The sequence below is a fragment of the Hermetia illucens genome, chromosome 1, assembly GCF_905115235.1.
Source record: "Hermetia illucens chromosome 1, iHerIll2.2.curated.20191125, whole genome shotgun sequence".
Classification (NCBI taxonomy): Eukaryota; Metazoa; Arthropoda; class Insecta; order Diptera; family Stratiomyidae; genus Hermetia; species Hermetia illucens.
The window spans coordinates 173451627-173474905 of NC_051849.1; the positions used below are offsets into that span (position 1 = coordinate 173451627).

The 23279-nt window shown below is 41.4% G+C and overlaps 1 protein-coding gene across 1 annotated transcript; it reads right to left on the reverse strand.

Moving 5' to 3' along the window:
- Window positions 1-2382: 2382 nt before the first annotated feature.
- LOC119651402 (cytochrome P450 6a9-like) lies at window positions 2383-21593 on the reverse strand. The gene is made up of 2 exons (XM_038054993.1): window positions 20397-21593; window positions 2383-2798 (listed from the first exon to the last, which is right to left on the reverse strand). The coding sequence occupies exons 1-2, from the start codon at window positions 21280-21282 to the stop codon at window positions 2383-2385; spliced, it is 1302 nt and encodes a 433-aa protein (XP_037910921.1). The 5' UTR covers window positions 21283-21593.
- Between the last annotated feature and the right edge of the window lie 1686 nt (window positions 21594-23279).

The window sequence follows — 23279 nt, forward strand, 5'->3', positions numbered from 1 at the left end:
ACATTTACCTCAGCATCGCGGATCACTTTCTCCAGGGCCAGGTTAAAGAGGACGCATGATAGGGCATCCCTTTGTCGTATATCGTTGTTGATGTCGAATGGTGTTGAGAGTGATCCTGCTGCTTTTATCTGGCCTCGCACATTGGTCAGGGTCAACCTAGTCAGTCTTATCAATTTCGTCGGGATACCGAATTCTCTCATGGCCGTGTACAGTTTTACACTTGCTATGCTATCATAATAATAATAATAATCGTTGGCGCAACAATTCATATTCGATCAGGGCCTTGAAGTGTGTCAGAGCACTTCATTCAAGACCGTAACGGTACACTACAGGATAACCTATAGGAGGCAATGTGGCCAGCATTGCGCTCGCCCGAGATTATTACCCTGATTTAACTCAGGTACTCATTCACAGCTGAGTCGACTGGTATTCGACGTCAAGCCACGATACAAATCCCACTGCCACCAGTGAGATTTGAACCGCGGCCTTCAGTATGATAACCCAGTGCTCTAACCACTGAGCTGTTCGGACACATGCTATCATAGGCGGCTTTAAAGTCAATAAAAAATTGCGCAACTGATGTCTATATTCAAAAATTTTTCCATTGGTTGCCGCAGAGAGAAAATTTGATCTGTTGCTGATTTGCCTGGAGTGAAGCCTCTTTGGTATAGGCCAATGACGTTCTGAGCGTATGGTGTTATCCGGCCTAGCAAGATAGCGGAGAATATCTTATAGATGCTGCCTCTCGCATTTACGTCTGCATCGCGAATCACTTTCTCCAGGGCCAGGTTGAAGAGGACGCATGATAGGGTATTCCCTTGTCTTAGACCGTTGTTGACGTTGGATGGTCTCGAGAGTGATCCTGCTGCTTTTATCTGGTCAGGGTCAGCCTAGCCAGTCTTAATAATTTCATCGGGACATCGGATTCTCTCATGGCAATGTACAGTTTTACCCTAGCTATGCTGTCATACACCCCCAACTCGCCAATATTCTGGTTATTAAGCAGTTCATCAAAATACTCAACCCATCGTTCCAATATACCTATTCTGTTGAAAATCAGAATTCCCTCTTTGTTTCAACAGGATGAGCATCGAGGTGACTTGTTGGTACAGCTTCCGTGCCTGGTGCAGTTGCTCCCTGCACTTTTCGAGTTCACAGACCTGTTGGTTCTACCAGCCTTCCTTCTTCTGTCTGTGAAGTCGCTTCTCCGCTCGATGGATTTCTTGGTAGGTATCTGCACTTGCCCGCGTTCTTTGAGAATGCAACATTACTCGCTATGAAGCATTCTTCCCTCTCGTTGCTAGCTTACATTCATCGTCAAACCAGCTGTTCCGACTTTTCTTCTTTCTTCTGTTAGCTGTGATTATTGCGGCATTGATTTCCCCCTTATAGGTGTTACGGAGGGCTGTGTTGTGCTTCTCTCTTCATCTGATTGTTGATGCCAACGAGATGGTGATCCGAGTATATATTGGCCCCCCTATATATTTTGACATTCATCAATAGGTGGCGGCGTTCAATCAGCACGCGGTCAATTTGATTGAAAGTGGTCTCATCTTTAGATTCCCACGTATGCTTGTGGACGGCTTTCCACGCAAACCAGATACTTCCAATAATCATTCCGTGCAATACTGCTAACTGAATAATCCGCAATCGGTTATCATTGGTATCCAAATGTAAGCTATGGGAGCCGACATACCGTCTGAATTCCGGTTCCGTCCTTACTTGACTGTTGAAATGTACAAGTATGATTTTGATATCATATGAGGGTCGCCCAACTGCCTCGTAAAAGGTATCCTTCTCCGACTTGGCAGTTTCCTTTGTAGGGGCGTGAACGTTTATGAGGCTCGTATTTCTAAATTTGCCTCGCAAACGCAGAGCGCATAGCCCTTCGCTTATGTTTTCAAAGCCGATAACAGCAGGTTTCATTTTTTGGCTGACAGAGAAACTTACTCCGAGCACATGGTTTACTGGATGGCCACTATAATATATGGTATAGTGGCTCTTCTTTAGGAAATCAACGCTGTCGCTGCCCTATATTGGGACAGAGTATCGGCTAGCTGCTTGACAGCTTCACCTCTGCGCAAAGCATTATTCTGTTGTCGTTGAAGGGTTCGTCGTTGTAAAGTCCATCCTGTCCGAGGCTCCTTCTGTGGCTTCGTAACATTGGTTTTCCGTGTATGGAAATATTGGTATTTGCAAAATATATATCAACACTAACAAATTGGAAAAACAAGTGTTTATTATTTCAAATAATTAATCGGTAGAAACATCGCGTAACTACACTTAGAGAAATTTCCAATATTTTTTAAATTTATTAATACAAGGATTTCTCCAAAAAATGTTACATGCTACACATTATATACTACCACAGAGTTACATAGTTTACACTTTTTCAACGTCTAAGTGCATTCCGCCTACCGGGGCTAGTAGGAAACTTTTCTTAGAAAAAACTAGCGGATCAGGTGATTTTGATGATAGATGGAATCGATAGCTCTTCAACAGCATTATAAGTCCAATCCGGGATTGCATTTTCCCAAAACGCAGACCAATACAATTTCTTGGTCCATCGCCGAAACTTAGAAATGCAACAGAATGTCTCAATTTAACATTCTCGGGTAAAAATCGATCGGGGTCGAATTTTTCAGGATCAGGGTAAATTTCTGGATCATGGTGAATTGCATAAGCTGGAATTTGAACTGGTGTTCCTTTCTCAATAACGACTTTGGTACCCCGTACCTGATAGTCATTAATGCATTGACGGAGAATCACTGGTAGAATTGGATATTTACGCAGAGTCTCTGGAAATAAAATGAAGAAAAGTTAAGAGATTAAATTGGTATTCAGTTGTTGATACAGAATCTTACAGGATATATAAACAACAAAATGGTGAAAAACCGAGATTACAATTAGATGGCCGTGTAAATGTATTCTGTCCTGTCGATGATTTTACAGATATATTTGTTGTAGTATCAGTTAGGACCAGGGCCGTAGAGAGAAAATCCGGGATCGGGGTGAAAATTATGTAGGAAAATCGGGCCCGAGGTGAAAATTAAACGGGTCTGAGGTGAAAACTGTATGGATTCTCTATTTTTTCTTTTTTATTGAAATCTCTATTCCGGGCCGAGAAAAACCCGGAGGGGGCAAAAGGCCTGGTTAGAACGTTTCTGTTGGTAATTGTTATATTTTTTGTTATATATATGTATATATTATATATTTCTTCACAAATCCCCAGTTTTCGTGGAAGTTTAATAGGTTTCTCCCTGCTGCTGCTGAAAGCTACTCAATAACCCTTTGATGCTTGCGGAAGAAAAAAAAAAACGCAAACAAAAGCGACTGGTGTGGTATTATGGAGTCCCACACTGAAACGTTTGGTGGAGATCCTATTATTATCACAGCTTCGTGTGGAATTATTACAGGTTAAGGTAAAAAATATCAAAACCAATAACAGTGAAGTGGATACTCTGATATAGTCAATGAATATACACTATGTGTGATGTACAAATAAAAGGATCGTACACCCAAATATTCTTACATGAAAAACCCACAAAAGGCTTTATTCTGAAATCGAAAAGTTTATTTTGACAGTTTGAAATGGCGGTGCGTTAGCTGAGCGACAACTTTTTGATCGGGGCCGTCATGCATGTTTGTGCTCTTCTTCTCGTTGACTCAGTATTGCGGGCTTATCATCGGCACAACACTAATTATGATAATAATGAAGTTGAAGCAGAGTGGGATCTAAAATTGAATTTGGAAAAAGTAATCGGGGGTGGACGAATTGACGCACTTATCGGGTGTATTCTCTACATTTAGAAGGGCACAGTAACATTCGGGCTCCGTTGTTGGGTTCACTGCTGAAATTGGAGGTTACTCCATGTGGTAGATTGGTAATTTGGATTAAGCAAGTGTAGTTTGGAGGGCAGGCTTTTCGAAGGATTTGTGGAAAGGTGGAAACTGTGTACGCCCATGCAAACAGTGAGTTACATTGTTCTACGCCGAATTTAGAAGGGTCGCGTACATGTAATATGAGGTGTACATTTTTTTTTCATCAAATATAGTCATGTGGGGTATGAAGTGAAAGGCCTCGGTTAGTACTTTGCAAAGTCGATCTTAGTTTTGAAATTTGTGGGAAAGGTCGCGAGTGCGGGGGGTCGAAATTGATCATCTCTTTCACTGACCCATTCTTAAAAACTACCCGACCGAAAAATCTGGAAAAAATCAAGCGACTGCCGCCACATAGTGTCCAGGCTCTGAAATACCCACCAAACCGATATCTGTTCAAATAAAGTTAATAATAGTATAATATATATAATATAATATAATGTAGTTTTTACTTTTTTAATTTTTAATTTTTTTTTAGTTTTTAATTTTCAGGTGTTGATAAACTCGTCGAAGGCAATTTTGATGGCCTCTTCATTCCTAAATTGTTTTTCCGCCGAAAAATGATCCAAATGCTTAAAGAAGTGGTAGTCGGTTGGCGAAAGGTCGGGTGAATACGGTGGATGAGGCAGATGAGGCTCATACTGCAATTCGTTCAACTTTTGAAAGTTACGGATACATGATTTCGTGTATTGTGGTGAAGGAGTAGCACACCATCTCTGTTGACTAATCTGGGCCATTGAATATTCAATTTTTGGTGCATTTCCTCCGATTGGACACAGTATTTCTGTGCATTTATCGTTTCTCCAGGTGCCCAAAAAGAATAGTGGATAACTCCAGCCGTAGACCACCAAACAGCCGCCATTACCTTCTTCAGATGGAGGTTCGGTTTCGGCATATGCTTATGTGGCTCATCAGCGTCTAGCCATTGTGCTGATCGGCGACGATTGTCGTATAATATCCACTTTTCATCACATGTCACTATTCTGTGCAAAAAGGGGTTGCTTCTGTTGCGGGAGAGTAAAGAACTGCAAATTTCCATTTGAAGCGTTGTGTTTTGTTATACATGCATGCATACATGCATACGGAACACATTTGTCGAGCTTTTCACCTTTTCAAGTTGTTGCAAGTGCCGGGAAACTGCCGAGTAGTGTACGCCCAATTTCTCTGCAATGCCTCTTACAGACTGACGTGTGTCGGATTCGACTAGCAAACGCAATTCGATCAGCACGTGGCATCACGTGATTTTTAGCTTGGACAATGAAGCAAAAGTTTACACTCAGTGTAACTTATGGAAGTGAGTCTCTATTACTGTCGTGAATCCGAAAGTGATGGGTTGGAGGAATTGAGTGGGCACTAAGCCGCAGGCTTAGAAGCCTGTTCCATAATTGGGGGGAAGGGGGAAGGGGTTACCTCAAGGGAATTAACCTGACGGGAGGTTATGTGGTTCGGTTGTTCTATGTATTGGTACGCCTGATTAAATTTATAACATTCTCGGAAAGAATGCAGGTGTGCCATGAGATTCGCTGAGAGGTGGCTGTATGCACTATCGATACCGATGCACAGGTCAGATTAGGCAAATTATACGTTTCGGTGCTTGCAAAGAAATCCCTGTTAATCTTTCTCGTTCGCCTCACCATCAGGTAACGAGATAAATCGGGTCACTGCAACTTCGATGAAACGCTACTTTTAGTTCAAGCATATCAATTCATTGCCCAACTGGGTGTAGTCCTGTGTCCTATAAACTGGACGTTCGGTGGTAAGTCTGTGGTATCAACAAATCCGAAGAATATTTTCGTGTCGTAGTAAAGAAAAGGCTCTATGTATGTTAAATAACTAATTAAATAGATAAAATGTTTGTTTTTTGTTAGCTAATTTGCTTTCTCTATTTTTTTCTGAACCGTCGCAATCTCAGATACATGGAACAATCTTACTTAACACGTTCACTGCGGTGAACGATACGGTGACGTCTAGGTCATATTTACTTTACCCAAGGCCCCTGCCTTGCAGGTCCTCTAAAAGGTTTAGTTCTGTCCTCTCTAGGCTCCGAGAAGGATCAATTGACCACGTTCTTTCTTTTTACTCCTTTTGTCAGTTTCCTAAAAGGGTTGACCAGGTTTTCCTTCACATTTCCAAATAATAACTTGGTTCAGTAACTGTACGTTGTGGAATTAGATACTTAAAAAAAAATCAAGTGTTGCGGGTTTGGCCGCATAATACTGTTCTCCGGGGCGGCGGACGACAGGGTGACGTTCATTAATTATTTTAATCCATTCGAACATAATTAATAAATGTAAAACAATGTCATTTCAACTCTAAAGAAGGCTTATTCGCAAAAAAATTGGTTAGGCGGATGAAAAAGTTAATTTGCTTCGAACCCGCAGTGAACGTGTTAAAAAGAATTGAGAGGCTTTGGTGGTAGTGGCCGATAGTGGGTCAATTGGAACATTTATTTTATCTCCTGAGCTAATAGCTTATAGTTCCCATCTTTCTCAGCAAATTTTCGCCCAAATTGTTATTCTGTTATTCGTATTATTTAGTTTCAATTATGACACATTAGTTCGGCTAAGCAGATTTTGCTTTAATTTGGTAATACTTTTCCCAATTTCACTTATCTCTTTTCCCCATTCATAAAATGCGAACTTGCATTTTATCATTTATATTAGTCTCTGGAGGTTTTTAACTTGCCACTGTTGTTGAACATATTTATATTTTATGATAAGGCAAAGTCGGTCTCGTAACTCAAATTGTCAAATAATTTTCAACAGCTGTAGCTAACAAGTATTTGCTCTAGCATCGAGTAATGGGCCTTGGGCAAGTGGCTTTCAATTTGGGAAAAGGGGTAACGAGGTTAGACTGAAGATGAACACCGATAAAGCCAAATTTTTAATCTGATTGGTCATCGCACTCTTCGCATTTGCATTAATGGACCGAACAACGAAGGCGTTCATCACTTTGCAGACACTGTCTCTGCGAAACCCAGAAGCGAACTTGGTATCGCTCGAGATATTAACAGCGCTGAATCTACTTTCGCTGTTTTGTCGAAAATCTCGAAATACATTTACTTTGGCATTAACACTAAATTGAGAATGTTCCATGAAAATATTCTCTCCCTCTTCTTCTATTTCTTCAGCCTCTGTCCCGTTCACAAGCGGGGTCGGCTCGTCGTGATCAGTTTCGCCATTTGACTCTATCAAATGCCTGATCTGGATGGAATCTCGAGGCTTTTAAATCCCCATCCAGCGTATCAAGGCCTGCCTTTTGGTCGTCTACCATCGACTTCGACGTTCAGACCCATCTTAACAAGTGAATTCTCGTTAGCGCGAAATGCGTGACATGTCACACCGCTAGTCCAACGCAACATCTTCTCCATTACCGCAAGACGCCGTTCACTGTCTTTTATAGTCGGCCAACACTCAGAACTATAGAGAGCGACATGACGGACGGCATTGCGGTGAATTTCAGATTTGAGACGTTCGCTGAAACGTCGATCACATAGAAAACCAGTTGTGAAACGCCACTTCATCTAGGTTGCGTTAATGCGTGAAGCAATTTTATTACGCAGTTCTACATTGGCTGATAGCATTCACCTGAGGTATTTAAAGCGCTCAGTTCTGGGTAGATCACTGCCGCTGACAGTGATTGTGTCTGTTACATGGGGATCGGTCGTAAAAAATTCAGCTTTGTTCAGATTCAATCTGTGACCATTCCATTTTTGGACAAGTTGCTCGAGATCATTTTTGCTATTGGACGCTAGGAAAACATCATATGCATAAGGCAGTATATAGGGCGCTGGACATTGGCTGTCCCGTGTGACGGTATCCATAACAAGAACAAAGAGGAGTGGTGAGAGGGCGCTTCCTTGATGAACACCAACAGGGACACGAAGCGGTTTTGATTCACCCGCCATACTTCGAACTTTACTTTTCGGATCGTGGCAGAGCAGTTGAAGCTAGCGCACGAGTTCGTTTGGCACGTGTTGTCGTAAAGTATGCCAGATGAGTTGGTGTAGCACACGGTCAAACGCTTTCTCTAGATCCAGAAATGCAATGTAAAGAGGGCGATGCTTCCCACGGTGTTTCTGCATGAGTAACCGCCCAGCGTGTATTGCATCAGTAGTTCCGCAGTTTTTGACAAATCCGGCTTGATTCACGGTTATTTCAACGATTTCGCGAATATGATTGTCAAGAATTCGTTCAAAAATTTTCATGGTATGGAAAAGTAACCGGTAATTTGAACATTATGTTGGACTACCTTTCTTTTTCCATATTGGAACAGTGGTACTTTTTTGCCAGTCAGATGGTGCTCTACCTTCCTGAATAACCTGATTAAGGTATTCACTGAGCCACAGTGTTGGGTCCCATGTCTTTGCCTTCGAGAGCTCAGATGCTATGTCGTCAGGTTCTGCGGCTTACCGCGATTTCATTCGTTTTATTGCCCTCTCCACTTCAGTTGCACTGCCAGGTGGAACTGGTCCCAATGTCGGGAATAATTGTGGAAATGGAGGATGAGCAAATTCTTCAGTTGAAATCTGCTCGAAGTATTCTCGTTATCTATCCGTTGCGGCTCGACGCTTAGTAAGCAAAGTACCGTACTTGTCATTACCGCAATAGAAGTGTTCAATATCCTGTTTGTGTTCGTTATGCCTTCTAGTAAGTCGTTACAGATCTGTTTCGCCAATCCAAGTGTCCAGTTATCAGTACCTCGGTTGATGTACCGCTTACCTGGCTTGGTGACCCCGAGGGTTGCAGAGGCCGCTTTGTGAATCATGTCTTTCATTATGTTTCACGATTCTTGCACATTCGTAATCGCGTAAATGAGATCATTTCTTCTTTCTTCTCACGAAATCGCCACCATTTAATACACGGCGAGCCAGTGCGTTCCTTACGCTGTTTTATCGGTGGCTTAATTCGGAGGACGGCGATCAACGGCCGATGTAGAGGGCCTCGGTGATCTAACAGGGAATGACTTTGCAATCAGTGACAGTGGTAAAATGTCGGTATCTTATGAGAATATAGTCGATTTGCGTTTTATTGTTTCCCCTATAAAATGTGGGAAGATGAGACAATCGTTTGATGAATCATATATTCATAAGTACAAGGTCGTGAGTGTCCGCAAAATCGGTTATACCCTCGTCACCCTCATTGCGCGCTCCGAATTCCTTTCCCCCATGGCACCTGTTATCGTCTGCCTTTTCACTCGCATGACCACTAAGGACGCCGGCAATGATAATATAAGTAGTTGTCAGCAGGCACGTGGCAAGTCTTTTCATCGAGAAGTTGCCACAAGACATCTTTCTCGGCGTCAGGTCGACCTGTCTGTGGTGCGTACGCGGTGAAAAAGTGAATAATGTGATCAGCTGATATAATGGTGAGCTTCATCATAATAATAATAATAATCGTTGGTGCAACAATCCATGTTGGATCAGGGCCTTGAAGTGTGTTAGAGCACTTCATTCAAGACCGTAACGGTACACTAGGAGGCAATGTGGTCAGCATTGCGCTCGCCCGAGATGATTACCCTGATTTGACTCAGGTACTCATTCACAGCTGAGTCGACTGGTATCCGACGTCAAATCACGATACAAATTCCACTGCCACCAGTGAGATTTGAACCGCGCCTTGCGCTCTAACCACTCAGTTATCCGGAGCTTCATCAGCCGATCACCAAATCGTTCGATTTCTTTAATGGCATCACGGAAACTCTCCGAGATGGCAATTCCGACACCATATTGAGTGTGTGGGCTACCGAAAGAGAGAAGTTTATGGCCATTTTTACCGCATTCGCGTGCAGTGTTGCAGCTTTTGGCACCAGACCATTCTTGCGAGTTCCTCGGTCTTTTCAGTTAAGGTGCCCGCATTTAGCGTGCAGACACGTATTTGTTTTGCTCGGACTATCTTGCTTACGTCCTGACGGCGTCCATGCTTAAATAACCTTTGCCGATTTCTCGACAGAACCGGGGTCCGTCCTGCCGCGTCGACTGAGGTGGACGCCCCAGCATTTTTCCGAGGCTTGTGGCTCAATCCGATTAATTGACATCAATCGATCGACTAATCACACCAAGAGAGATCAGGCAGGATTTAGCATAGTGGAATAACTCCAACTATACTCTATATTCCGGTTGGTTCAAGTGGTTAGAGCGCTGGGTTGTCGTAGCGGAAGGTCGCGGTTCAAATCTCACTGGTGGCGGTGGGATTTGTTATCGTGACTGGATGTCGGATACCAGTCGACTCAGCTGTGAATGAGTACCTGCGCCAAATCAGGGTAACAATCTCGGGCGAGCGCAATGCTGACCACATTGACTCCTATAGTGTACTGTAGTTTACCGTTACGGTTTTGAATGAAGTGCTCTAACACACTTCAAGGCCCTGGTCCAATATGGATTGTTGCGCTACCGGTTATTATTATTATTATACTCTATTTATCTCTTTCCCTGATCTCAGTATTTTATTTTTGTTTTAGTGAGGATAGTACAGAGTATGTTGCCTCAAACTCTCCACCTTTACCTGGACTTGGGACCACTAAACTACGTTAATAGCATGGCGGAGTTTGCCAATATTCTCTTCTTGAACTTCTTTATGGGAATATGAGTAGTACATAGAAAGTGATCGCTAGCGTTACTCAAAGCTTTCATCAACGCATGTCAATGTCATGCCATTTTGTATTCTATTCTGAGGCAAAAACAAGTAAAGAACTTTGTCGGTGTATAGGGAGACATCCGTGGACATGTCACTGAGAAAATGGCAGCAGATAGGCCAGGCAATGAGAAAGGGCGACAGCTCCATTGCAATGGAACCCACTGTCCCAAGATGATGAGCCTGGGGGACCACGTTTAGGTATTGTTTTTGGTGGTTCTGAATTTACCATAAAGGTCGATGTGGTCTTTACGGTAAACTGAGCATTTCAAAATGTTTGTGTTGATACTTGAAATTTTGGGCTTGAGTATTTTTTTGTGCGACCCAAGATCAGTGAAACAGTAGAAGGAACGATAAAGTCGGGGCTGGTAGCTGTAACTGGTAGAGTAGACAGCAGTTGTTAAGGCGCCCATATACTATAATCTAGCGCTGAATCCATTTGGAAAATATGTTGGCTGTATCTCTTAGAAGTTTATATGCTTTCGGACGCCGAAAATACGTTGGCTCACTCTGTGTAGAACATTCAGTATCTCTACATAAATATGAGATGCACTAACACATTCTTAAAATATATATTTTTTTATAGCTCCGTTTTCATACGATTGCAATTGCTCTAGGAACTTGCTTCCCGACCGTACTATTATAGTTTCTACTGCAATGCAACGTAAATTAGTTGGAAAATGCCATTCAACTTTTCTGGTTCTGGCAAAGTAATCTAATTAAAAAAAGTTGGAAGTGACATTACAATTGCGCAACCTTTTGGTTTTCTGCAAGTCATGGAATTCTGATAATGACATTAGAAAATTACATTCCAATCGCGCAAAATTCCTGATTTTTGCAAGTCATCATAATCTAATCTATCAAAATTTCAAAATATCATTCTAGGTGCCACGTTTTTATCGTGGGAACTTTGTCACACCCAGTTTATCACGTGTGTTGTACTCTGAATAGGTAAATGGCACATGGCAATATTTCTATTGCCATGTGCCCGAAATATTTTGAAACTCTGTAACCGCATATCCAAAAGCGGAAGTCCTGTAGGTAGAACTGGAATAGACTTAAGAATTTTCAGCACAAATCGAAAGACTTGACCGGCTAAGCTTTGCTTGAATAGTAGAAACTAGGTCTATTACGGAATTTTAATCTTCAGTTAATATGGAGGTAAAACGAAAATGGCAAACGCAGATATTGCCCGTGCATGGAAAGGTGATCCACAGGGCTATTGTGAAATCGTTACGCAAACACCCGCCTCTAATACCTACAAATCACACAATTTCCAGATAAAGGGAAGAATACTTATCAGGCGGTCACGGGTCCACTATGATAGCCCCCTTTAGTGATGAGAAAGCCATGGAAGGCAGATTAGGCTCAGGAATGTTTCCAGAAAGTACAATTTTTCTGGCATCAGAGGCATGTTTATTATATATGACAAGACCATGTAAGCCAGTTGGTATGCAGCTGCCCAAGATGCTGATTAAGCTCAATCTACTGAACGAAATATTCCTAATATGGGTATCAACGCTGTTGGACATCGTTTGTAACGGGAAAGCTGATAGACTGGCTCGTCCGGCACTTGGCTCCACAATGGTAAAATCAAAGCTGTCATTTGCCTTAAATTATATCTTATTAAGTCTGTTATGCATTAGGAGGTCATTGGGAAGAGTAAAATGGGGAAATTCGTTTGTGGTAGGCAAACATTTTTCTGAAGTAATCTGAATTCCTTAAGACGGGATGCATTTAAACTGTGATAAGACTTCTAATGGGATACTGCTCTCTAGACTATGCTTGCAAGCAGTTAGGATTGCTTTAGAAGATCGTTTCCTAAGCGTGTCTATAGTGGTGAATATTGCGCTATTTGCGAAACTCGTAGGTGCGCTAAATTTACCTCATTCTGAAACGGAAAGCAGACAATAATCATAGGCGCTTGGAAGGTTAATGGTTTTCAGTTTCTAAATCTCTAAGTCCTAAGATTCTATGAATTCCAGATTTATGTAGATATTAAAAAATAGAGGAGTGGGCATCAGGCGTACCAGGGATAGTTAAATGCGTCTTACTATATCATCATCGGATACCACCGTAAGCCGGAAAATAGTGAGTTCAGCCAAGTGTGAGGAGGGTGTCATGATCATAGAGGTCAGCAGCGAGTAAGGCAGTTTGCGTTATAGCGGAAATGATCTTCTTGGTTTCCTTCTCCTCCAGAGGAGGAGGGTGCATATATCCGTAGTACGGATTTCCGGAAAGCCACTAGAGAGCCTGGAAAGTTCAACAACAAAGAAGTTTGGAACCTGAAAGTGCTTTGTTATTTCAGAACTGGGAAAGTTAAACAGGTCAAAAAATTAAACTAGATATCTTGGTAGTATAAGAAATTATTAGGCAGTGAGACATTTAATTTTCGAACGCACGCTAATTTTTAAAACGAAAAAAGTCTAGACCGTGAAAACGCGGCGTAGTTTTTTGTCATCCACAAGAATTTGACCAGAAATATCATAGGTTTCTGACCGATCAATGAAGGAATTGGTGCGCTAAAAACTAAAACTAAATGTTTCAAAGTTCGGCTAACAAATATATAAACATGCTCCAACGGAACATAAGGATAACTCACCGAATGCGAGATGTATTCTACCACCACCTTTAGTCAGTATTTGATTCACATTCATTGAATAATGTGAAGATAACACTCGGCGAAAAGATCGGAAAAGATATTAATTTCCCTACATCTACTGGAGAACGTACGGTAGTGCCAAGCAGCGAGCGAGCGATAATTCGTCCTTGAGTTCCGGGATCAGCTAACCGTAGATAGCCTCAGGGAGCTGGGGTAGAGGTTTTGTTTTCGAGGGTACACCCTTGACTTTTGCGGCCTTTTCCCTTGCACACAACACACTGATAAGATTTCCATGGAGAAGAACAACAAAATTGATGAAGCGGTGAAGGAAAAATAGTTGATTGCGTTTTAACTCACAACGAAAGTAGCAGCAAGGGTTGAAACACCCCAGGACACACCGGGATGCATATGGCTAAATACAGAAACTTTGTGTCGCTGCACCTGTAGTTACTGCAGATCTGCAACTTTCATTCGTAAAAAGTGCACCCGTTTTTTCTGGTAATTGGAGGGATAGTAGCTAAAATAATCCTATATAGAACGCATCAAAGGACATCTCGAAAGCTTGATCGGCAGAGAGCAGGCTGATTTTCCTGCGCGGAGTTTAGATCTTCGTTTCACCTGCTTTTCATCGATTTTGACAACCCAGGAGGGCCATTCCAGAGAAATTATTAGCTATTATCAGAGCGACATATGATGGCGCAAAATGTCACGCGCTGCATCGAGGTAAAATCTCAGAGGAATTTGAGGTGGAAAAACGGAGTCCATATTCTCCGTATTGCATTAATGGCCAGAACATCGAAAGCATTGATCAATTTATATATGTATGAAGCCTGATTTCTTTCGACGGTGGCACTGAACTGGATGTTGTCCGACGCATTAACAGGGTTAGATCTTGTAGTGTCCGCAACTATGCGATATAGACAACATTATCTTCCTTGTCCAGGGACAATCTGATGGGACAATGCATTTAATAGTTTGCAATATTCTTTCATTTTCTCCCATCCTAATACCCCTTTGCTATCCCAATTTACCACTTTCAATTCACCAATTCCCATCTTCATATTCCATTTCAACATTTAACTTTTAAAATGAATAATTTTATTTATTTTATGGAAAACCTAACAAGTGGCTGCTTTCCCTAACCCGAAGAATCTTTTGGAAAAATTCCAAATTTTGATTTAGTTTCCAAATAGGACAAACCAATATTGCATTCACTTTCTTCGATTGTACCTAATTTCGGAACGTCGTTATTGTTTCCGCAATTAAATTTTCCAACATAGTGAAGGGATCACCGTATTAGGGTGTATGCTTTAGCCGATCTCTTGCTTCTGACCGAGGTATGGGCAGTTGTTCGTGTTGCTGAGCTGGCATGAAATTTTCAAGTTCAATGGACACGGAATGAGCATTACTGGGACCGGGATCGGCTGATGGCAAGGTTTTTTTCATTTTGATCGTGAAAAAGGTAAGCGGCAAATTGCTGAAAATTGAAGTGTCAGCCTCAACAGCGATTCCGCACCGGGAAGGGAGGGATCCGGCGTCATAGAAGGCGAAGCCATCAAACTACATGCTACCGTTCGTGTTCTCTCTAATCATCATCATCATCAACGGCGCAACAAGCGGTATTCGGTCTAGGTCTGCCTTAATAAGGAACTCCAGACATCCCGGTTTTGCGCCGAGGTCTACCAATTCAATATCCCTAAAAGCTTTCTGGCGTCCTGACCTACGCCATCGCTCCATCTTAGGCAGGGTCTGCCTCGTCTTCTTTTTCTACCATAGATATTGCCCTTATAGACTTTCCAGGTGGGATCATCCTCATCCATACGGATTAAGCGACCCACCCACCGTAACCTATTGAGCCGGATTTTATCCACAACCGGTGGTATCGCTCATACATTTCGTCATTGTGTAGGCTACGGAATCGTCCATCCTCATGTTGGGGACCAAAAATTCTTCGGAGGTTTCTTCTCTCGAACGCGACCAAGAGTTCGCAATTTTTCTTGCTAAGAACCCAAGTTTCCGAGGAATACATGAGAACTGGCAAGATCATAGTGTTGTACAGTAAGAGCTTTAACTCTATGGTGAGACGTTTCGAGCGGAATAGTCTTTGTAAGCTGAAATAGGCTCTGTTGGCTGACAACAACCGTGCGCGGATTTCATCATCGTAGCTGTTATCGGTTGTGATTTTTGACCCTAGATAAGAGAAACAGTCAACGGTCTCAAAGTTATTCTCCTATCCTTATTCTTCTTCGTGTTTGACCAGTGCGGTTTGATGTTGTTGGTTGATTTGTCTTCGGTGCTGACGTTGCCACCATATATTTTGTCTTGCCTTCATTGATGTGCAACCCAAGATCTCGCACCAATCGCAGCTTGCTGGATCTGGATGAAGGCAGTTTGTAGGTCTCGGGTGGTTCTTCCCATGATGTCGATATCGTCAGCATAGGCCAGTAGTTGAGTGGACTTAAAGAGGATCGTACCTCTTGCATTTACCTCAGCATCACGGATCACTTTCTCGAGAGCCAGGTTAAAGAGGACGCATGATAGGGCATCCCCTTGTCGTAGACCGTTGGTGTTGAGAGTGATCTTGCTGCTTTTATCTGGCCTCGCACATTGGTCAGGGTTAGCCTAGTCAATCCTATTAATTTCGTCGGGATACCGAATTCTCTCATGGCTGTGTACAGTTTTCCCCTGGCTATGCTATCATAGGCGGCTTTAAAGTCGATGAACAGATAATGTAACTGTTGTCCATATTCCAAGAGTTTTTGCATCGCTTGCCGCACAGAGAAAATCTGATCTGTTGCTGATTTACCTGGAGTGAAGCCTCTTTGGTATGGGCCAATGATGTTCTGGGCGTATGGCGCTATTCGGCCTAGCAAGATAGTGGAGAATATCTTATAGATGGTACTCAGCAACGTGATACCTCTATAATTGCTGCACTGTGTGATATCTCCCTTTTTATGTATGAGACAGATAATGCCTCATTTCCAATCGTCAGGCATTGATTCGCTGTCCCATACCTTGAGCACAAGTTGATGAACCACTTGGTGTAACTGGTCGCCTCCATATTTAACCAATTCGGCTGTAATTACATCGGCTCCTGGCTTGGCTTCTTCTAAACTTGGTGGTGGCCGTATTTGTCCATCGTCTTCAGTTGGCGGGACCTCCAACTCGCCGATGTTCTGGTTGTTCAGTAGCTCATCAAAGTACTCAACCTATCGCCCCAATATGCCAATTCTGTCGCATAATCAGATTTCCCTCTTTGTCTCGGCAGGATGTGCATCGAGGTGTATAAGGCTTCATCCTGGTGACTTGTTGGTAAAACTCCCGCGCCTGGTGCGGTTGCTCCCTGTACTTTTCTAGTTTACAGACTTGTTGGTTCTCCCAGGCTTCCTTTTTCCGTCTGTGAAGTCGCTTCTCCGCTCGAGTTCGTGATAAGTCTGTGCGCGTGCCCGCGTTCTTTGAGAATGCAACATTACTCGGTATGCGGCATTCTTCCGTTCCGTTGCTAGCTTACATTCATTGTCAAACCAGCCGTTCCAACTCCTTTTGCGGCTGGGGCCAAGTATGTTTGTGGCCGCATCCATGATAACGTTCTTCATGTGATTGTGAAGATAATTTATTGATGCTTGATCTCCAGGTCCTCTGTTGACTGCAGTTATTGGAGCATCCATTTCCCTCTTATAGGTGTAGCGGAGGGTTGTGTTATGGATGACTTCAGTGTTCACTCTCACCTGATTGTCAGATGGGATTCTAGGTGGTATTGTTATTTGAGTTCGGAGCACCATCCCAACGAGATAGTGATCCGAGTCTATATTGGCCCCCCTATATGTACTGACATTCATCAAGGCTGAGAGGTGGCGGCGTTCGATCCACACGTGGTCAATTTGGTTGAAAGTGGTCCCGTCTGGAGAGGCCCTCGTATGTTTGTGGACCGCTTTCCGCGCAAACCAGGTACTTCCAACAACCATTTCGTGTGACCCTGCTAATTGAATAATTCGCAGTCCGTTATCATTTGTTTTTTCGTGTAAGCTATGGGAGCCAACGTATCGCCTGAATACGGGCTTCTTCCCTACTTGGCTGTTAAAATCCCCAAGTATGATTTTAATATCATATCTGGGACAGGCTTCGAGGGTTCGTTCTACTGCCTTGTAGAAGGTATCCTTCTCCGACTCTGCAGTCTCCTCTGTAGCGGCGTGAACGTTTATGAGGCTTATATTTCTAAACTTGCCTCGCAAGCGCAGAGTGCATAGCCGTTCGCTTATGTTCTAATAGGAAGGCGAAACACGTGTGCCTAGTTTAAATGGCAGAGAGTCTTTAGATTTAAATAAGCAAGTGGTGTAGAAGTTTTTTGATTTGATTTTTGTAGTTGTTCGTTCGCCGAACACCATTCTTTGCCCAGCGAATAGTATCCCGTATAAAGAAAAAGAAAAACAAGTCGAGAAGCCGGAAGCTGGACGCTTTAGGTATGAAAGGTTTTGTGTATTTCTTTGATAGAAACATTTGAATGGACATTTGTCCCATTAGAATCTAGCACGTAAGATATGCATACGTTATATGAGAATATCCACTTTCGCATGATACTGTCGTGATTCAAAGTCTTGAATTTGCATTTGATTCAAAGTGTTGAATTAGCATAGAAGCGACAATTTTGACTTATTTTAACTTTGTTAATAGTTGTCCCATATCCACCAAAGCATGGTAGAATCATGCTCCATTCTATAGCCTACATTGCTGCAATTTCATCATTCTAGAATGCTACCATTAACTTAATGTGAACAGATATCAGTATAGAAGGTATTTCGGAGTGTATACACCATATAGTGGCACCCTATTGGTTTTTTCAGATTTTTGGTTTGGTAGTTTCTGAGAATGGGTTCGTGAAAAAAAATGATTACTTTCAACCCCCCGCATTCAGCATTTTTCTAACAAATCTCAAAACTAAGACCGGAAATACCTTATTTGATACCTCGCATTACTATATTTGGAATAGTGACCCTCTTTTGCACACATGGGGACCCCCCGATATAACTTCCACCAACGCTATAACCGTTGTCGCGAAAAATGCATGTGATAGACGGACACATAATAAACTAATTTTAATAAGGTTCTGTTTTACGCAAAACCTTAAAAAGGAAGAAAAACATCCCAAACAAGAGATTATTAAAGAACTATGCAACGAGTATGTAAACAAAACTAAGGTGCCTCTTGCTGTGGATATCTGAACGCCTGTCTTCGCGTCTTTTCGTCGGCCAGAGGTTCAGAGTTGGTTTTCCAAAGGAATCAGCACGGACAAGGGATGGAGAGGAAATAGTGGACCAACTGATGGTGCTCGAAGAATAGTACTATGATGTATAGAATGTGACACTAACTCACGTTTTGCTTGATTTGATTGATCGAATTTTTACTTAGAATTCTTAATAAAAAAAAGCGACTTCATATTATATTTACCTGTTGTGTAAAAAAACGAAAGTGTGACGAATTGTTCACCTATCCTGGTGTTCTGGGTGAGGGCTAATTTACTTTTTTTACTTTTGTGATATTTAACAGCTTTCCTTTTATTTTAATTTTTGAAATTTTACTTCATATTTTTTTTATCAATTATTTTAGTCCTTTTTTCTTACTTTTCTTTCTTTTCCCTTTAAAATTTATTCATATTTTTTTATCATCTTATTTTATTATTTATTTTGCTACATTTTTATGAATTTTTTTAAACTGAATAGAGAGACATGAATGTCAGTTAACTCTTTTTAATTTAAGGACTTCCTTTTTTCTCCTCCTTTCTAGTTCTGAAAAATTGTTTTTGGAAAGGGGCAACCTCCCAGAGAATGGTCAGGAGATACCAAGGTAGGGAGGAAACCTCGAAGGCCGCGCCTCACAATACATTTGAAGCAAGGGTGGCATGGATCGAGAATGCGATCCGTCGTGATCATTCTTTTCGATCGTGGCACCGATCCGGAGTTCGACGGATCCGCGTGCTTTTGAACCGTTATTTTCTTTTATTTTCCTTTTATTTTCCTTTTTAATATTCATGTCATGCGAATTTCCCCGTTTGGTTAGTTTCAGGATCCGGTGCAGACTAATGCAGACAGAGCACTTCGATGGATCTTCAGTGCGGGCGGATGATCACCGTCAATTTCGCCATCTGTTTGGGTTCTTGGGAGAGCTTTCCCCTCTTGGTCGTCTTCGACCACTCAAGAAGGCCTTTGTGAGCATAATAATCTTAATGAGATGTTATAATCTGCTTTCGTTGTTTTGTCGAAAATCTGGAAATGCAGTGTTCTTTCCGTATTGCTATATGGGGATAGCAAGAAAAGTGGCCCTCATTGTTACTCAAAAGCCTTCGTGAGCACTTGTTTGCGTCGTATCATTGGATTACGCTGTCCTGATACTATGACGAAAGTGGAGCAGGAAAAGTCACACATTAATGAGGGGCGACAATTGTATTATTGGTTATATCATGCAGTGGAATCCACTCTCCCAAGATCGCCGACAGGTGGGTCACCCCAAGGGCGCCTCAGTAAGTCGTGGAGGGAGCTGAAGGGCATTTCAGGTAACCGCAACTGTGGTATGTTGGTGTGGTTCACGCGCGATACCCCACCGAGGGGTAAATGACGACTATATATGTATAAGTTATATATAAGAGTGCAAAGAAAAAGTGTAGATAAACTGTTTTATTAGGAATGATATTTTTCTATTTGAATGAACTGCGATTTAGAGAACGAATCTTACATATGCGCATTCCGATTTGTTTGCGACTTTGGTGGTGGTAGAGTCTTAATCTTGTCGAAAGAAAATACTTAGTGGTTACTGACTTTACTGCCGAAAGTATTGAAGTTGATTTTACCGCATGTAACTGGTGACCCGCAAAAATAAAAATGTCAGTAAAGCAAGAACCAAAACAAAGCTCCAAATAGATTCAAACACAAAATCGTTTTTGATGGGGACTGCATTAACATTCATTAGTTTCTAATTTCAATACAAATTACACATTTGAAACATTATCAAAGAAGTATTCCCGCTGTTGCTTAGAAATTGTCTTATTTAACATACTGGTACTTTGGGATACAGCTATTGAATTTCACAGTGACCAGTAAAAAAGGGAATAGCTGAATTCCCAGAAACCGCATAAATACATACATATATACGGTATAATAAAGTGAATTTCATCCAATAAGAGAACATTCGTCTTACTTTTTCTTCAAGAATCATAATTTTGGCTAACAATTGAATTCACATATTCAACATGATTATGGAGTACCTAAAAACAGTAACGTTTGAGTACATACCCAAGACAGTTTGTTCCACGTAATGCATTTCATTCATCGCCTCATAGCTCAGTTTTCCATTATATTTCTCTAACACGCGATTAATCTCTGCTCTACACTTATCCTGTATGTCCTGGTGCTTAGATAGTTCATAGAGGGTCAAAGTCAAGGTTGACGACGAAGTTTCGAATCCACCAACGAAAAATATAAAGGCTTGGGCGGCCAGCTCCTCCAAAGTTAACTTGTCAATTATTTTCGATTCGACGCTCTCATGGTCCTCTCCTTCGAGTGTCGCATGATTCTTCAACTGAATCAAAAGATCCATAAAATCATTTCGCCGAATATTATTTTTTTCGCGAAAATCAACTGTTTCTCGAACGATATCCATAAAAAATTTGGTAACATCGCGATGTGCTCGCGTTAAACGTAACATATCACTGATTTTTGGAAACATATTCATCAAGGCCATGACAAGTGGTCCGTGAGGTGGGTTTTCTAGTTGTTTTCGTCCATACATACGGAATTCAGCATTGGGATCCTTTAAACTATTGCATTGAATTCCAAAAGCACAGGTACCAATAACGTCGGTTGTGAAACGCGCCAAAAGATCCTTTACCTCCAGAGTTTTTTGGGTTTGCAGAAGTTCCCCAAGCGTTTCAATAAACCTGTCTGCAACTTCAAGTACTGTTGGGAACATGAACTTCATCCGCCCAGAGGTGAATGTTGGAGATAATTTTGTGCGTAGTGTGCGCCACTTTTGACCGTCCAGAGCGAATAAATTTCCGGTGAGCGGATCAATTTTCTCATTGTGGGGGACTCCACGATCAGTGAAATAATTGAAATCACGTATTAACACATCCTTGATAAAGTCCAAGTCAGTGGCAATAACCGCCGGAGTTGTAAGCATATATGCACCAACAAACGGGAAACTGCCTTTCGATTTATAAAATTTCTCGATTGAATCTCGCAAACCGGTGGAAATATGAATACTTCCATAAGGAATTTTCGGCTCTACATACGGCACTCCACGATCTTTCCAGTATGAATATTTTTTTTTTGAAAAATAGATAAGTGGCAGGAATAATAAATATTATAAGCCACAGAATGACCGTAAGAACTTCCATCTTCACCAGTTAATCTTCGCAAGCAAGACAAGAGTTGACTGAATAATAATCAATGAGTGGTTTCGATATATGTATACGAATAACACTTTTGGCTAATTATCTTGGGCCAACCACACGAAAATCGAATACTGATTAGAATAGTACAAGATAAGTTAGAGCCAGAAGCGGTAAACGTGATCCAAAGCATTTAAGTTTGTGAGTCTATTTTAAGTTTGAAAAAGCTTCGTATAGTAGAATCGCTGAAGACCATTCTCCAAACATGCGACAGCTCTACTATTTTTAGCGTAACGTCGTATGAGATATACCCATAAAACAGTCTAAGAAGTGTTATGAGTATTTATCAACTTTATTCGTAGTTTTTTTTTCTTGTGTTTTTTTACACCTGGATCAAAAAATGTTAATTGAATACACTCCCGTCGCAACAAAGCCAAATTGAACCTGCATAATGCCATATAATTTCCTTAAAGTAGTTGAGTGGAGTTGTATGCTGCGAAATTTCATCATCATCATCATCTGTATCTTATGGCTTTTTAAAAAATCTTCCTCTCTTCTTTTCTTACCTTCTCTCATTTTAGTCTGCATAAATACAATGCCTGGTTCACTGGAGAAGTCTTCGGGTGAAACACAAATTCCGACTGAGATTCCAACGGCCCAGTAATGCTGAAGATATGACACACTTATCAATCCTACCGCTCGACTATGAAAACTCGGATGAAAAATGTACCTACTGAATATTTAGAAAGCGTCGAAGGCTCATTCGAGAGACAAGAGGTGAGAAGGGGGTTTTTTAAAAAATTTTACACGCCGCAGAACCGTGTTTTGGCAAAAGAACGAAACACATCCATCCGTGATAGGAAAAATGGCCAGACATTTCATTATGACAACGCTAGGTCTCACAATACTGAAGAAAAATTCAGGAATTTGATTGGCAGCAGTTAGTCCATCTCACGTACTTTTCTAAGCTTTCTTCATCAGACTATTACTTGTTTACTTCCTTGGACAAGGAAAGGAGTCCGTTGGAGTGGATTACATATCAAATTAGAAACCAATATAACGTCTTTTAAATTTAACTCTAAAATAAACGGAAAGTCATACACACAACACATTTTGCAGCAGAAATGACAATTGATTCCCTTTTTCTAATAGTTGGCCTTACGGTGCTGGGTATGTGCCTATGTCAGCATGTAATTAAATGCATTCGGCCTAACGGGTGAATGCTGGCAACAGGGAAACGTTCGTTCATGTATTGCTGTAAAGCGGAACGCAATATTTGAGAAGAGACAGGTTTTTTTGCCTCGGAATACTGGCTGATGAGCTGAGGAATAGTTTCGATTGTGGATGAAATTACGCAAGCTTCTATTATACTTGAACCTTTAAGAATATTCATATGACGACGAGTTAGTTTTTATAAAATGATTATCTGGAACTATGAAGAATTTTTCATGAAGTATTTCTCATTTTATCCGAGAGCGGAAATAAAAGATGGTATGGTTTTCAGTGAGCGAACCGAAAGTTCCATGTTTACTTACTTACTTAAGCCTATGACGTGTCTTACAGAATGTAATAGTTTTTGTGAACTGGAAGCTATTTTCCATTCCTCGGATCATACAATAGTCTCAATACTGGTTAACTTTCGATCGCTGGCCAGCAAATCAGATGAGTAGATAAACAAACGATAAGAGTTTAATTATGCGGTGTTTCCAACGATTAATTATCTGAAATAATAAAAAACCACTTGTTCTCTCCATCGGTGCTAACAAGCTCAACTTGTGGATATTTA